The following is a 17,360-nucleotide window of genomic DNA, read 5'->3' as shown; positions in this document are numbered from 1 at the left end:
TTAAAAAAAATTAAATATTTTGATTTTTTCTATTCAATAAAAAATTTATAATAAGTCATAAAAAAAATAAAAAAACAAATAACCTAAATTTTAAAAATAAATTATTTTTAGCAAAAAATAAAAAAACAAACGCGACAAAAGGCTAAGGAGCTAATTAATTATTTCACGATGAAACCTAATTAGTAAGCCTGTCCTTTCATTGATATGGTGCTTATGAAGGAGAGAGAAAAGGCAACCCAGAAGAAAAAGTACAAAGGACAAAAAGAAATCAGGCAAGTTTTTTTTGTAGATGCACATAAACAAACAAATAACCCCTCCAGTTCCAAGTTCTCCAGCAACATTCCCCCTTTTTTCTCTCTAATAATCCAACTGTCAATTTTTCAAATGAGGATTACAAGAAGCAGTACACGGTTATGGTTCCTCAGCCCACAGTAAGCGACTCGATACAAAATGGGACCCCAGGGACTACACTGCATTGAAAATACAATAAGAACCACAGACCAGGGACAGAAGGTAACTTGGAGGCCATTTTCTCCTTTAACAACTCAAATCACTCTCCTGTGTCCTCCAAAAGCCCAAATCTGCAGCCAAGTAAAGCAGAACAGAGCTCAGATTTCATTGCAGGCAGTCATTTCACAGCGAATTCTCATTTGGAGAGGAAAAAAAAGAGTTTACATAAAAGAGTAAACATGCCCATTATTAACACCTATATTCAGCTTGATGGTTGTAACTCGTAATGCAGACAAGTACTGAACAACAAAACTATAGCTTCTAGCTAAATACAGCAGACATGGTCAAGTGACTCAAACACAACACAAAGGTAAACCCAACCAAGTCCTGCTGTTTGACAGACCCAAATCTTTGCTTTAAAGCTTGAGTACCCTACAAGTTACCATTATACCAAGATATGCCCCCTACTTTTGAAACCATAGCAATATCTACAAAATTTGTTTACATTCGAAACCTTCAATCTTAGGTCAAAAACACCTCCATCTGTAGCCAGATCAATCTCATTTAAGACCATGCATTGACAAAACCAATCTACCCCTGCTCTATTTTTCCTAATTATTTAGTAGTGCTTCATAATTTCCAAACCAACCTCATTCTTTGACAAGGTTCAAACCTATACATCATCATATATATAAACCATAAAAGAAATACATACCTGTAAGACAAACGTTCACAAGCAAAATGGAAGGATAATCGTGTATAACATGGGGTTAAAATAGGAAAACTAGTAATTGTTCTAGTGGAAGTCTAAAATGTTCATGGTTAAAGCGAAGTTATGTCAGCCCAGGATAAAACTCTTGCAAACAATCAACTATGGTCAACAAGGTTACACTTCTTGCTCTTGGCTACTCGACTGGAGATTTTGCACTTGCATCTGAATAATAATGGGTTTGATAACATATTGATCAGGGCATAGCTCAGAGGTGTAGAAAGGCAAATGGGATGCATGGAAACCCTAATCATAAATTACAGAACATGAATTATGGTGTAGGTCCCACTTGGGATGGAGCTCAGCTAAATTGGTGCTTAGTATTCTTTCATTGCAGGTGTTTCTTTAATTTCAGTTGTGGTATTTACTGTTGGCTTAGTGTTATTCTAATGTTTTCTCCAAGTGATAGGGTAAAAGATGGGTTTTTTTAATCAGCAAATACGAACAACACTTAACAGTGCCTAATAAAAAAAGATGTGCCAAAATACAGAGTGTACAAAGGTATCAAAAGGGCAACAAGATGGAGAGATTAATAAAAAACATCTCTTCCATAAAAAAATGTCTAACCAATCAACAAAATTTAAAATAGCCATAAAGGCTCAGTCTAAAGACTTTCTAACTCAGTGTCACAGGGAGCACAAAAAGGAGTTTAGGAGCTTGATCCATTTGTTCTCCATTGACAAAAGCTCTACCATTCCTTTCTTTCAAATGGTCAAGAATAAGCATCAAGGGGCAGCACTATCATGCGCTTCCTCCCTACAAAGGTTCCCAACCAATAAAATTTCTATGGTTGTAAAAGGCAACACCCACTTAACTTTAAACAACAAAAATAGCAATTGCCATAACATTCTCATTTTAGCAATAATGGTGGACATGGTCAGCTGATTTTTCCTCAATTTTACAAAAATTACACCTATTTGTCAAAGTTCATCCTCTTGTTCTTCGCTGGTTTGGAGTCAAAAGTTCTTCCCAAGTAAAGAATCCTACTTTTGTTGGAACCCAAGTGTTCCACACTACCTTCACTGTAAAAATTCCTTCACTTTCTGACTCCAAACAAGAGTAAGAACTAAGAGGTATTGACTGCAAACAATTCCCATTTGATTCCTTCCAAACCAATCTATCTTTCATACCCCCTTTTCATTGAATACTTTTGCAGCCTCTTAGCAAGACCTCAATACTTGCTAGTTCCCACTCATTAAACTATCTTGAGAAACATGGATTTCAATGCCCTTCCTCCCCTAACTCCTCTCATATATCCACAACCCATGCATCCTTTGAGTTGGCTAGGGCAAACTATGAAGGGAGGGAGAAGCTCTTTGTTGCATTAGCACACCAAGCGTCCTTCCAAAACTTCACTCCCCTTTCATTTCCCACCTCAAAACAAGTTTTACTTTTAGAATCCCCCCACCATCTCTTCATTGCCTTCCATACCCAGACATCCTACTCATCCCTTACCTCAGATGAGCACCTCCACTCCCCTTACTTCCCCATACTTCTCAACAATGACCCGCTTCCAAAGGGGCTCCCTCTTTGAAGCATACTTCTACCTCCACTTACCAAGCAGTGCCTTGTTTAATATACCTAAATTTCTAATGATCAAATCACCTTTCTTATTGATGCATGCAGTGACCATTTCACCAAATGAGGTTTTTTCTCATGAGCTCCCCCTCCTCAAAGGAAATCTCTTTGAATCTTCTCAAGTTTCAAGCACATCTTTCTTGGAATGATGGATAGGGACATACAGTATATTCACAAACTTGACAGAGTACTTTTTAATCAGTGTTAACCTTCCACCATTTGAGAAATATTCTTTCTTCCACATGGCAAATCTCTTGATGAATCTTTTTTCCACCAGCTCCCAAACTGCCCACAACTTAAAAGATGCACCTAATGGGAGACCAAATAAGAAAAAGGAAGCTTTCCTATTTTACATCCCAATAAAGAAGCCAAATCCTCCCCGTCAGGGTCTCCCTATTGGAAGAAGCTCACTTTTTGCTAGATTCATTTTTAGCCTGAAGACTGCCTTAAACAACATTAGGATAAATGCATCATTATCTCTTCACAAGCATTAAAGAAAGTGTGTCATCTACTAACAAAAGGTGGGATACCTATACCCCCCTCACTACCCCTCCCCTCCTACCTTGGCCTACCATAAAGCCTCCCTCCCTAATCTCTTCAAAAGAACTACTAAGAGCCTTCATTGCCAAAATAAAAAAGGGAGAAAATGGATTTCCTTGCATCAAACCCCTCGAGCTTTAAAAAGGTCCAATAGAGGTTCCATTTTGATAGGTAAAATAAGAGGAATATATTAAAGGCACTTGCAAAATAGTGAATCAAAGTACACACAAAGTATACGAATAACACTAAAAAGCAAGCAAGAAAAAAAAGAAGAAAAGCAAATGCCTACCGCCCTAACAACAACCAACCCCTTAGAAAGTTAGACCATCCCTAATTGGAACTCCCAAAACCAGAGAACACCTTCAACCTACATCAACTGAAACACAACCTGGAAAAAACACGATCTGCCCCCTTAACAAGTTTGCAATCAAAATCCCTCAACTAAACTGGAAACAAAAAGACAACCTCACAAAACAAGTGTTGAATCCCCACTGCTCCTCCTTCCCGTGACCGTGAGAGGAGAACTATTGTAATTAACTGAGCATTCTAGTTTTCTGATTTCTATCTCAAATTGGGATGACGAGAAAGGATTCTTCTTTCCCCTTGAGACCTTAACCCCATGCCCTTTTCTTGCCTCCATTTTCCACATAAGGGAGCTAATCTCCTTTTCGAAACCTGCAACCAGCATCCCCACAAAGCTACTCAAATTGGCAAGTTGCCTGGAAAGGTTATCAGGACTAGGCACCTCCCCCATCGAAACGCATTTGGACTCTATGGCCTTAGAAGGCTCCAACTCCTCAACCCTAACCACCATCTCCTTAACCAAAGGACTCTTCGCAACACTCCCCAAAAAATCTAACAAACTGCCATCATAGGAGGAGTTTTTTGGCTAAAATCCATGTGAATGGTGCATTGTTGTCTGAGCATGCACTATGCAAACAAGAAAGATGAGGAGGTAACCACTTTTCATATCCTTTTTTCTAAGTGGGGGATTGGAGATCGAGCATCAATGGAATGATTTTTGAATATTTGGGTAATGATGATTCAAGGCATTTGGAGACTCTATTTTTGAGGTCTTTTTTAGCACTCTCTAATTTGTGTGCCTTATAAATTTTATTTGATTAATTTGGTTAACTTCATTTTATGATATTTAGAATTTAGAGAATAGCTAGTTCTTTTCTAGATTGATTAATCAACATTGTTTAGTCTATGTGCCAAAAAAAATTCTATTTGTTTAATTTGGTTAAACTCTATTTTATGAAATTTAGGTTTTAGAAAATAGTAGATATTTCATTATTGATATAGATTAGTTTGTTTTTAGTTTCTTTTAACTTAAATTTCAGTTTTTAATAAATATTTAGTTAGTTTAAATTTTAGTGTTTGATAGTTAGTTTGAATTTATATTGTAGCTAGTTTGAGTTTAATTTTTGATTGGTAATAAGGTTAGTTTTTGATACCTTAATTTATAGTTCGTTTTTTTCTTTTAAAAATTAGTTTATTTTATTTTATTTTTTGATAGGAAAAAATAGTTTATTTTATTAGTTAATCTATTGCATATTAGTTTATTAAATACTTGATGTTAGTTAATTTATTAGATAATTTTCCTTGTTAATTAATTTTTTTTAAAAAGGATATATCGGGTTGGAAGTTTGTAATTCTTCAAGTTAATTAATTTTATCAGTTAATCTATTGCATGTTAGACTTTATTGATTGGTCAGGCTCTAAGGCAAAGGAGTTTTTTTTTTTGATTTATCTCTTAGCTTTGGTTTACCTTTTGGCACTTTTGTATACCCCATGTATGATTTTACGCATCTTTTTGTTAGGTGCTATTAATATACATTTGATATTTGCCTTAAAAAAAAAAAAGCACAAATTTTAAAGAGTTTATAGTTTGCTAAAGCACATAAATTTTTTTTGGATTGTTTGATGCTTTTCCCCTGTCAGGTCCCTGATTGCTAAGAACCCTATATACTGAATCATACATTTCCCATCTCCCCACCATTCTCCAATCTACCATATCTGCTTTATGGATTTTATGTTCTATTCCATTCTAATCCAAACTAGCCTCTGTGACCTTGTTTTATTGATCTTCGCCTCTGAATTCATAAAACCCATTGCATATGCAGTTACAGCCCCAAGAGTCTAGTTGGAGGGTTCGCCTGAATATAAACACTTAGATTAGTACCTCTGTCTCATTCCCTTGACTCAGTTTAAACTTCTTCAGTTTTTTTTGTTGTCAACTCACGACTCTAAATTTATTCCTTCAGATTATTTTTTTTTTTTTTTTATAGACAAAGACAAATTGAATTGATAAAACGCCAAAAGAGGGGGCACACCTTACATATACAGGCAATATACAAAGAGAGCCAAAACAAGACTGCAAAAAGAAAGAAAAAACCTAGAGAGGTAAAAAGCTAGTCATCATACCAATCACCCAAAAAATTCAGAAAAGAAGGAGAGTCTAAATCCAAAAACTGCTGAAACCACTCTAGAAGAGACCGAAAAAAGAAGCTCCTCAAACAAGGGTCTGACATTTCTTCCTCTTGGAATGTTCTTCAATTTCGCTCTCCCCAAATACACCAAAAAAGACAAATAGGCACCAATCTCCAAACCACTCTCCTCTTCTTCCCTAGCCCCTTAACTTTCCATTCTAGAAGCAGATTTCTCACTGAGGCCGAGAACACCCATACCAGTCCAAAAGAAGATGGTAACAAAGTCCATAGCTCCCTTGTCTTACCACCATGAATCAGAATGTGGTCTGCCGATTTCTCATTGTCTTTACAAAGGCTACACCTGTTGACCATGGACCAACCCCTCTTCATTAACATGTCTACTGTTAAAATTTTTCCCCAAACTGCTTCCCATGCAAAAAAAAAGGAGTTCTAAGAGGGGCATACGAACCCCAATCAACTAAACCTGAACTAAACCTCCCAATCAACTAAATTTATTCCTTCAGATTTGAAGGATTCCAACCTGAACTAAACCTCCCAATCAACTAAGTACTAACTGAAGGTCCTACATCACAAATTTTGAAGATAATTAATAATGAGGCACATTTGTTGAAGCACAACCTAATCAATTGTGCAAGCAACTGATCAGTTACTAGATCAAAGAGGTCCAATAACATTAAAGATAATGAGTGAGTACTTTGAAGCCAGTGTACATTATGAAAGTCCTAGCTCTATAAATAAAGGTTTACAAGACTATTGAAATTACTAATAGCCTTTTGAAATTAAAGAGCTAGTATGAACACCTATAAGGTTTTGTGCTTGTAATTTCTTTCTACAGTTAGTTTTCAATTTCCCCCAGTATATTTTTGTATTTCCCTTTTTTGATCTACGTTTGTTGATATGAATAAAAGTAAAAAGTAGCAAAAACTACACTATCTTTTAAAAATTAATGTTCTGCAAACAGTTGAATAAAACTAACTTGCAAGAAAAAATTTCTTCTAATTCATGTAAGACCAAATCTGAATCTCATTTTGCAGAGATGGTGCACAAAATACATCCAGATTAAAGACACCAAAATTTCTAAGGGCAGTTAACTGTTAGCTTCTTCTTCTTTATTTGCATTAAATATCTAGCAACAGATAATATTTATCCAATCAAGTTATAATAACAAACACATACAGGGAAATTTCTTAAAAAGAGGTATGCATGCTATACTTAATACAAGGTACCACATGGAACTAGAGGTGTGGCACATGCTATGCAACTGTGCATTACTCATTCGCTATCATTTATTTTCCTCCACTTATTTTTCAGTTATCCGCCTGTGAGAGTTTGAAGGGTAATGGTTTATTCCAAGCAGTACGAAGAGAGTTGACAAAGTTTGAATTCCCCTAAACTAATTCTTTTACCATCCTTTCCTTCCACTTAAAAAATTATGACAATTCCTATTATTCATCCACAAGGAGAGTTCCCTTGATTAAGTAGCATAGTATAGATAAAAGTATGGCTTAAAGAACTAACCTTAAGGTTTGTGTCCCAACTTCCTGTACATAAGGCACTCCCATCAGCTGACAAACCTAAACAGCTGATCCGACTATCATGTGAGTTTTGGAGAGATCCCAGGTTCAGAACCACCTGTCATGAAGAATCAAGTAACTAATATGATTTTATCCTCTATCATGCCTTATCTAAAATTTATCAAAGCACTTACACAGAATGCATAACACATATCAAGGGGAAAAAAGAATGGAGACACGCTCTTCGCTTGCTTTTAAAATAAAGAACAGAGAAAGCTCAAACTGCCAGTTTCGTTTCATGTGGTTCTCCTAGACACATTATCATGGATTTCGCCAAGGGTGAAGGAATCCACCTGCCACTCTTCCTGCTATCATGCTCTGTGTGTGTATGTGTGGATTTTTATTTTTTGCATCCATTCACTTAGACCTGTGCTTAGTTAAGGTAACTGCATGGAGCAACAAAAATTGTAATGATGAAAGCCTGATTCCAGCAAGTTCATGGCCATGCATAAGTGATATGATTGACAGAAATAATAAAATTACATAGTGTAAACTAAAAAAGTACAGAAAATCATGTACATAAATCTCAAGACAGAAAAGATAAATACAACAAAATTGCAGTCTTTAATAAAGACCACCCAAGATCACATTCTGACTTGAAAGAAATAGGAAGTGTGCCACTGTGCTTGCTCTGCTTCTAGTAATGATTTTGAATTTCTCAATTTCAATGGATTGAAAATGGGAAAAAAAGAAAAAAGAAAAAAGAAGAAGAAGAAGCTAACTTTTCCAGGCAACACTTTTTAGTATGCAGTTGACATAGGGATATTGTATTAGTTCTTCTCAAGAGAGGATGGCACTTGGGTACCTCTCTTTCTTGTTGAGAGCTTTCTTAAATAGTTATTAAGGTTTTCCTTGAAGGGACTGTCAACTAAAAGAAATATGCAAATCCAGCAAATCCTAGGTTTCCATCTGAATTCAGGCACTGGCATGAAAAATCATAGAAAGTAATCCCCAAAAGCCTGACCAGGCAAAATGCCCATATTTATATGGTGAAACAACTATGAAAAATGATACAGCAGTAAAGATCATCTCATACAAGGACAGTGAAATAAACATAAAATATTTCAAGAAACAAAGGAGACAAATTATACAGTTGTGCATAAAAATGAAGAAACAATGTTGACTAGGGCCTAACCAACTAACCAACATGAGTTTGTATACATATATAATATGCATAGATGGATGGTGCAAAGATATATTTACATAAAGGTGGACAGAGCCCTACAACTAGGATTCAAGAACCATATACCTTTGCCAATAAAGTATCCCAGACATAGCAATCCCCATTTGAGTATCCAGCAAAGAGAAGTCTGCCTGATATGGAGAATGCAATGGAGGTCACGTGTGGGGCTTCGTTATCACCATGTTCTTGATAATATACTTGGAGTTGGTGACCTGTCCTGATGTCAAATAATCTGCAAGTTCCATCGTCTGAGCCAGTCCCAAATCTATTCCCATCTGGAAAGAACCTCACAGTATTAACATCTCCCTCATGGCCATGAAATGTACGCACAGCTCGACTTGCAGCACGAGTGTCCCACAAACGGGCAGTTGCATCACATGAACCAGATACAAACATTCTTGAGTTTGATCCACTAATTGAGACACTGAAAGAATGCAAAACAAAAATATAGTAAGAAAGCCTCGAGCAAAACACCATGTTAAACTGAAAAAAGTTTCAGCTGCAGCATACTCACATTAAGACTTACTCATCTCTTGCCTCTCCTATACACATTTTAGTATCACAATCCAACACAATGCCCAAAATCAAATTAGGAGCTAGAAATTAAAAATGAAAATATGAAATCCAGCATTAAGTCTTATGAACTGTGAAAAAAGTAAATTTTAATGCATTAAGAGGTGTTATGGTAATGATGTGATCCATCATAACTTGCAATAGTTTTTCCTTTTCTGATAGATATCATAACTTGCAATAGTTAACAAATAAAATCAGATATTCCATGCATAAGCTTTAACTGAAGGGGCTATAGTGATAATCTATTGCAAAGACTATTGCTGCCACTAAAAGAAATGATGAGAAACATGCACATGTCCATATACACACATAACAATAAAGTTCTGCAGACATGTGAATCTGCACACACACATAATACTAAAATTGTCTGGAAATGATTAACATTTATTTTGCTTCTCATCAGTGAATGTGCTTCAATTCAAGTACAGAAATACACAGAGTGAAGCAAAAATGTGAGACTGTTAGCAGTGATTTTAAGAAAGCACTTATATCAGTATATGTGCTGGGGCACATGTGACCTTGTGTTGCAATGGATGTGGGTATGATGAGAAACGTATCTACACATCATTTTCTATTGAAAATGCATATACAGATCTTACAAGAGTTTCATATATATACATACATGCATAACCACACACATGTACATCTAAAAGTAGGCATATATGTGTTCTATGTTTATCTGAAGGCATATATGCTCCAGTGCACCCAGTTTAGTCATATTTATATGCACATTAGTTGCATTTATGTATGTTAGATGTTTAGGCCAAAGCCTGTTTGTTTGCCCATGAAATTCTGTGAAGGCGATCAAAAGAATCATATCATATAGAGTAGCATGGGAAAATGTTTGAAGTAATGGGACATCCATTTTGGTTTGAGGCATTCTCTGGTCTGGAAGTTAAACTATAGAAGGGCAAATCCATTTGGTAAGGATATTCCAAATGTAGAAGAGTTGGCTTCTTTGTTGAGCTATAGAATAGGTAAGTTGCCTTCCACTTATCCAATGCTTTTATTGGGTTGCTCCATACAAGTCCTCCAGAATTTGGGAGGTGGTGGAGGAGAAGTTTCATAAAAACTAGCTTCATGAGAACAACCATACCTTTCAAAGGGTGGGAAACTCACTTTTTTACAAAGTACTCCTTCATGTCCTTGCTTGTCAATTCTGGGATGGTATGCTTGAGATTTGAAAAGATTCAAATTGATTTCCTTCAAAGAGGTGGAGCTCTTGAAAAGAAACCACATTTTAGCAAACTAGTTAATAATTTGTAGGGATAAAAAGAATGAAGGCCTTGGTATCTGTTTCTGTAGGGTTCTATTCTATAGGAGACCAACCACGTGGGATAGTGAGGTGTCAAGAGCTTGAGGAAAGAGTGGAGCAGAGTGAGAGGGAAAATCCTCCATTTTAGTTTGGTAGGAAATAAAGCCTTTTTATAGCGTTTCAAAATAATAACTCCCTCATTAATACATTAATGATGATGTGGAAGCTTTCCCCCCTCATTCTGATCAAGACAAATTCGATGCATGTTAACCCCACCTTGGCAAACCTACAACTCTAGCCACCAAATCACGACCCTCAAACGAATCCCAAAGTGCTTCATGGTGAGAAGACTAGTTCCATCGAGATGTGCCAAGTCCATTTTGGACTCCTCAAACCTTGCTCTTAACTCAGACAATTGTATTAGCACCAGACTGTTTTTTTTATAGGTATTAGCATCAGGGCGCTGTGTCAAGGTTGACACCTTCAAGGGGATGTAAGAGATCATCCGACTACAAATACTTTGAAGAAAATATCCTCCCTATAATAGGAGTGAAACAATCAACTCTCTCAAGTGCTCCTAGTGTCACCTTTACCAAGAGGTAGAATAGGAGACCCCCCCTTGGCATAGGCTAGCTGGATTCGTCCATGCATTGGAAATCAAGGTTGAGACACCCTACAATCATGTTAGTGGAGAATGGTCTTGAGTATGTCTTGTTATGCACCAAGACACGTGGTGTCATGATGGAGCTCACATGGCAAATATTAAACACATAGTACACTATGATTGGTCCTTGTGGATTTTACAAAATAGGACATCAACAGTATCAAAGTTTTATCCTTTGTCAATAAAGCTTTTCGTGGAAAATGGTTTTGGAAATTCTAGAAATGAATCACCTTCGGAGGTAAGAGTATTTTGGGGCAATATGGGGAGGAGCTAGAAGGTCGGTGCTCTTGTATAGGAAGGGACAAGTATAGGGTTGGTTTGTGGAAAACAATCAAAAAAAGAGTGGAGGTAATTAAAAATTAGAATCAAAATTACAATGGGTAATGGCAAAAGAGCTAAGTTTTGAAAGGATGTTCGGTGTGGTAACTCACCTTTGTGTATATCTTTTTCCTCTCTTTATTCTATTTTAGCTTCTAAGAAGGCTTTAGTTGTTGAAGTTTGGGAGTCTTCAAGTAGAGAAGAGCACAGAATAGTTGCTTCCTTAGGAATTTCTAAGATTTGGAGTTTTTTCTTTTTTTGATATGTATTTCTAAGATTTGGCTTAGTGACAGAGATGATAAGTTGTTGTGGGAGGTTTCCAAGGACAGAGTCTTTCAATGCAACTTTGGAGTCATCAAATGATGGAACCTTGTTTCATCCAGAAGATGCTTGGGGTTCTTAGGCTCCCACAAAGGTGGCCTTTTTAATCTGGGAAGTTGTATGGGGTGAAATTTTGACTTTGGATCAAACTCAAAACATTGCCTTCGTTCTCTATATTTGGTGTTTCATGGGTGCTTCTTAGTACAGTGAAACAAATCTTATTGAATTGACTTGGAGCTTTGTGGGGAAAAAGAGGGAAAAGGCTTAGAGAACTGCTCCTTTATGCCCTTTTTTAAAAAACTCTTTGGCAAGAACATAACTGCATATTTTTTAGGGGACAGCGTTCAGTTAATCACTTAAAGCCCTTCTTGTTTCTACCATGTTTCCATGGTGCCATCAGTTCATATATGTTAGCCCTTGTCACTGTTGGATTTCATACACTGATTGAAGACTCTGTAGTGTTTTGAGCCCTTGTGTTGCTTTTCCCCATATAACCCCCATGTACACGAGTTGGGTCCCCTCTTTTTGTCAGACACTTATCTAATAAAATCTTTTCTCACATATTAACAGAAAAGACAAGACAAAACAAAATTATTGAACAATGAAACACTGCAATGAAGTGTTGAGAACCGATGGAATACTGGATCAAAACCAGTGAAAAAATTACTAATTTACAAAATATCATGTCATGATTTTCTAATTCAACAAGGATTTGATTTTATCTCCTCCATGTTTTGATTAATGCATCCTCTCTTACATATAAAACAAGTTAAATACATTGTAATTTCACTAAAAATAATTCTGAACTCTACAGTTTCTAGAGTTAATTTCAAAGAAATCTAATTAAGCTGTCAAATTATAGCATAGCAATATACAAATCCAAGTTTCCTCCATATGGCAACCTTAAACAAAGATTAATAGCACAATTCATATAAGGAATTCAACAACAAGAATTAAATTTTTTCACCTTGTTTCATAAAATTAATAAAAATGTTCAATAGTTAAATGAGCAGATCCTATGACTATGCAAAGAGAGTAAAGGATAAAATTTCTCCATTTGAATAGCATTTCCTTCAGGAACAGAAAGAAAAACTAAATTAGCTCTGTAACATTTTAAAAGCACCTCATTTACCTCAATACATCAGCAGTGTGTCCAGATTGAAATTCACCTCCAAACACAGAAGTTCTGAGCCCTGTGGTAATATCCCATAGAACACATGTCTGATCACCAGAACTGGTTATTAGGTGAGTGTCCTCATCTGGGACATACTGACAAGAGGACACATAACCCTTATGTCCACTAAGCATTTTTGACATTGCTAAATTGCCATCCTTGTCTGTGGGGGAATTCAGATTGAAGATTGAGCATACACTATCTAGACCGCCACAGGCAACAGACTGCCCACTCGGAGAAAAAGCACATGTCATGACCCATGCACAAGGCAGCTTTATGGCATGAGTTTTCTGGCTTGTCAGGGCATTCCAAACTATTAACCGGCCATCTTGCGAAGCACTGACAATTCGGTTCTTTTCTGTAGTCCAGTCCAATGAATACACCTGGCAAATTTCTTAGATTAAGCTCCCAAACCCCATTATGCATAAAGTTGTTTCTCATAGAAAAGATTGAAACTACAAAATATACAAGAGATCCCGAAAGGGTAAGAGACCATTTAGAAGTGGCATCATATTATTACAGTGTTAATAGCCAAATACATGACATAAACTTCTTTCAGCTTAGAAGTCAATTAGAAAAGTCAGGCAAAAAAAAAATGGTGAAACATGATAGTTTAAAGCACTTATTGGAAAGCGGCTAGAAACCCATTACTTACCATAAATATTCTCAACTTATCCACTCCAGAAGCTGGAAATATTTATGCTTTGTTTGGTTCACGGAAATAAAATGGAAAGCAAAAATATAAGAAAATAAAAAAAGAGATAAGAAAATTTTATAAAATTCTCTTGTTTGGTTGCTTATGGAAAGAAAATTAAATTGTCGAAAAATGCACTTTCCCCAAATTTCTTCACCATGATCTACGAAAAATGGGGAGAAAAATCTTTTAACTTTTTCCCTACTATTATTACTTGGAATTTTTTTTCTTACCTTTTTCCATGACATCCAAACATAAGGAAAAACATTTTACCCCTTTCCTTAATACCTTTCAGGAACCAAGCAAGGCCTAAAGCCTTGAGGCACTCCTAATCAGTCAAGAAGCTCAAACAAGATATATAAGCAGAAAGCGTGTATCTCCCAGGAAATCCCACACTCTAGTACTGAAATCTTCACAATGAACGCAACATGAAGCTAAGAATTTCATTAAGGGGATGCTACATTCAGGTTTACACCTCTACATCTTAATAAATCCCAATGAACATATCACCTCGAATTGCGTTTATGACTTAGTATAGCCTCCTTCCTTCAACCCCCTAAATATTGCCACTTTGCAATTCATGGCCCTAAATTTAAATTTTGCAACACAATCAAACTGGTACAGTTCATCTATTTCTTGCTTTTCAGAAGCAAAATTGATGAAATTCCACTGCAAAAAGCAAACAAAACACAATTTTTCGCTGTCCGAAACAAAAAATGAAACCCTAACCTTCCCCGTATGCCCCTGCAACGTCCTGCAGCACACCAGATCCGTCGGTCCAAAGGTCACCGGACTCTTCCCCTGTGCCCTTGCGTATCCCGCCACTGTAAATTCACCGCAAAATCCATCAGATCTACAAACTCCGACCACATAAAACCAAACAAAAAGACAAAAAACAAATTAGAAACTACAAGAATTAAACCATCAGTGTCTAGAAGCAAAAGTCGCTTCTGCTTCAAGCGTTCTCTGAGAGAGTTCACAGTCTCGGTGGCCGCCATGTGGCGCTCTTTGAGTTCCGCTACAGACATATTTAATACTCTTAACAGTTTCCCCTCGCCATTAAAGAAAGCTTCGCTTTAAGTCTTAATTTCTGAGAAATGAAATTTAGGTTTTGCTGATGAGGAGATTTGAGCAAAATTTAGATTAATGTACAGAAAGCGCAAAGCGAAGTAAGATTTATAGGTGACGGAAGAGGAGGAGGTGGTGGAGGTGGTGGTGGTGGTGGTGAGGTTGTTGACTGACGCCGCCAGCTCCCACGCTGTACCAGGTGGTTCGTTTCCTCGTGAGGGCGCAGTTGTGGTGGACACGTGCCCTCTGTGTCCCTGATGAAGTAGTTGACAAACGGCGTCAGATTGTGGGAGCTTCGTTCCGGTGTAGCCAGGTGCAGGGTATCCAAGTTTGGCCTAAACTCGTGGTTATTGCTGTTGTTTTTTTTATTTATTTCTTTCTTTTTTGGGTTATTTGGTTATATGAGTCAAAATAAACCCCCTGTCCATAAGTATAACTCACTCATGAAAAAATAGAAAAGTTGACTCGATTAAGACAAAAATACTCCTTCCTTTTCCGTTCAAGATAACTTTTCATTTCCCTATAATTTTATAGTAGATTGTGTTTTTATTTTTTATTTGATTACTAATTATTCCTTCTTTTTCGGTACAGAAGAAAGTTCTCACCATTATTTAATTTTTTCTTCATTCCTAGTCACGAGAAAAAGAAAGAAAATGTAAGCAATCAATAATTTCTTTTTTATATTATAATTTTATTTCTTTTTGTTTCCTGAAAATTCAAAGTCTCACTTCACCGTTGTAGGTAAAAAAACAGAGACTTCATTGTTAGTTATGAAAAAATGAAAAGTTCGTTCAAAATAAATTGAAAAGATTTATCTTTATGGCAAGATCAAATAATGATAAGCAATAAATCACATGCATGAAAAATTATTATGATTTTAGTATTGCTCGTATGATTAATACGCATTGTAATTATATATTGTTTCGTTGGATCTTTGATTTAAGGGAGGTGTTGCATTACCGCATTAAACAACAAATTTTACTATTTGTTAGGTTTAACTTAACATAAGTTGAGTTTATGTGTTGCTATTCAAAGCAAAAGTCTATTTTTATATAGTTGTACTAAAAATTGAAATTGAATTGTTAACATATTATTATGTAGTGAATCATTTAATAAAAATATAAATATATGTTTTAAGATTTATTACATAATCTATAATTGAAACTTAATAAAAGTATATCATATGTTATACTATTTCATACTCAACATGATAATTTGAAATATTTATTTTTGCAATGGTTGATAGAGTATGAATAATGTTTTTGTATAAAGGGAATAGGGTATAAGATGAAAACACATACCACTTTAAAGGAAGTGAAGGTAAAGACATTACAGTGAAGAAAAATATATTATATCATGAATTAATGAGAGTTATGTATCACATTCTTCAACTAGATTTAGTTGAGTTGTGTATCGCATTCCGAAAGGCATTCATTGGAGAGTTGTGCTACCACAAAAAAGTCGGCAACCAACAGAAAGACCAAAAAATGAGAGAATTCGTTCAAGTAGGGAGGTTAAGCACATATGATGTTGTGGTAGATATAGTGATTATGGGCATAATTGAAAAACATGCAAACAACCAATCCCATTACATCCTAGAGATGAACATGGTTGTGTCAATATTGTTGAGAGCAATATTAGTATCCAATAATTCTTCTTACAACCAGTTCATCAATCACTTTAATAATGTTACCATAGAAGTTGTTTTTTGGGATGATTTAACTATGTATCTACATTATTTATTTATTTATTATTATTATTATTATTATTATTTGTATATGGTCATGAAGGAATTTGTGATGTATATGCTTAAAACAATTTTTTTTGAATGATGGATTGAAATTTTAAGTCAATGTTTTAGTTTTATCATATAAATTAATTGATTAAGTTTAATTATGGTCAAGTTGACAATCATTATAGTAACATAAATTTATCTATTATGGAGTTGCATTAATAAAGAACTTAACCATAGTTAAATTCACAATTAGAATTTTCACATGAACTTAACAGTGGTTGAATTGCATTAATAAATAACTTAACCACAATCAAGTTCATAATCAAAATTTTCATATGAAATTAACAGTAGTTGAGTTGTATTAACAAATAATTTAACTACAGTTAAGTTCACTATCAAAATTTTCACTTGAACTTAATAGTAATTAAGTTGCATTAATAAAAAACTTAACCACAATTAAGTTCACAGTCATAATTTTTGCTTTTTCTATTCACAATTGGGATTTTTGATTTTTCACTACCATTTTTAACCCTTTTCTTTTATCACTTTTCAATTAACTCATTTTCTTCATCGTGCTTAAAGATACAATATGAGATAATTTGACAAAAAAAAAAAAAGAGGATAAGAGGATAGACGAGAGAATAAAATGAGATGAGATAATTTTTCCAGGTATTGGGAATGAAATAGATGATGAGAGGATAAACGATAAATTTTATAGGGCTTTTGAAAGAAAAATGAACTTTCCATTCTATGCACCAAAGGAAGATAATGAAATAGAAGAAGAAGATGAAAGATGAGGAGTCATTATGTAAATGAATGAGAAAAAAATATGAGTTTTCTGTTCTTTGCACCAAAATAAGAGAATGAAGTAGAAGAAGATGATGATAAATTTTTTTATGGTTTCTGAAGGAAAAGATTATAAGTCATTCTGTAAAATGTTAAATGAAGCAGAAGATGAGAAGTTGCAAGTATTGGAGGGAAATAAAAGGAAGGGCATTTTTGTCTCAATCA

The 17,360-nt window shown here is 35.3% G+C and overlaps 1 protein-coding gene across 1 annotated transcript; it reads right to left on the bottom strand.

Annotated features, from left to right (window-relative positions):
* Positions 1-268: 268 nt before the first annotated feature.
* Positions 269-14,993, bottom strand: LOC100853292 (guanine nucleotide-binding protein subunit beta-2). The gene is made up of 6 exons (XM_003631599.4): positions 14,469-14,993; positions 14,276-14,370; positions 12,811-13,235; positions 8,614-8,971; positions 7,309-7,422; positions 269-581 (listed from the first exon to the last, which is right to left on the bottom strand). The coding sequence occupies exons 1-6, from the start codon at positions 14,572-14,574 to the stop codon at positions 546-548; spliced, it is 1,134 nt and encodes a 377-aa protein (XP_003631647.1). The 5' UTR covers positions 14,575-14,993; the 3' UTR covers positions 269-545.
* Between the last annotated feature and the right edge of the window lie 2,367 nt (positions 14,994-17,360).

The sequence above is a fragment of the Vitis vinifera genome, chromosome 3 (genome assembly GCF_030704535.1).
Source record: "Vitis vinifera cultivar Pinot Noir 40024 chromosome 3, ASM3070453v1".
In the NCBI taxonomy this organism is placed as follows: domain Eukaryota; kingdom Viridiplantae; phylum Streptophyta; class Magnoliopsida; order Vitales; family Vitaceae; genus Vitis; species Vitis vinifera.
This window is presented reverse-complemented; position numbering and strand designations above follow the sequence as displayed.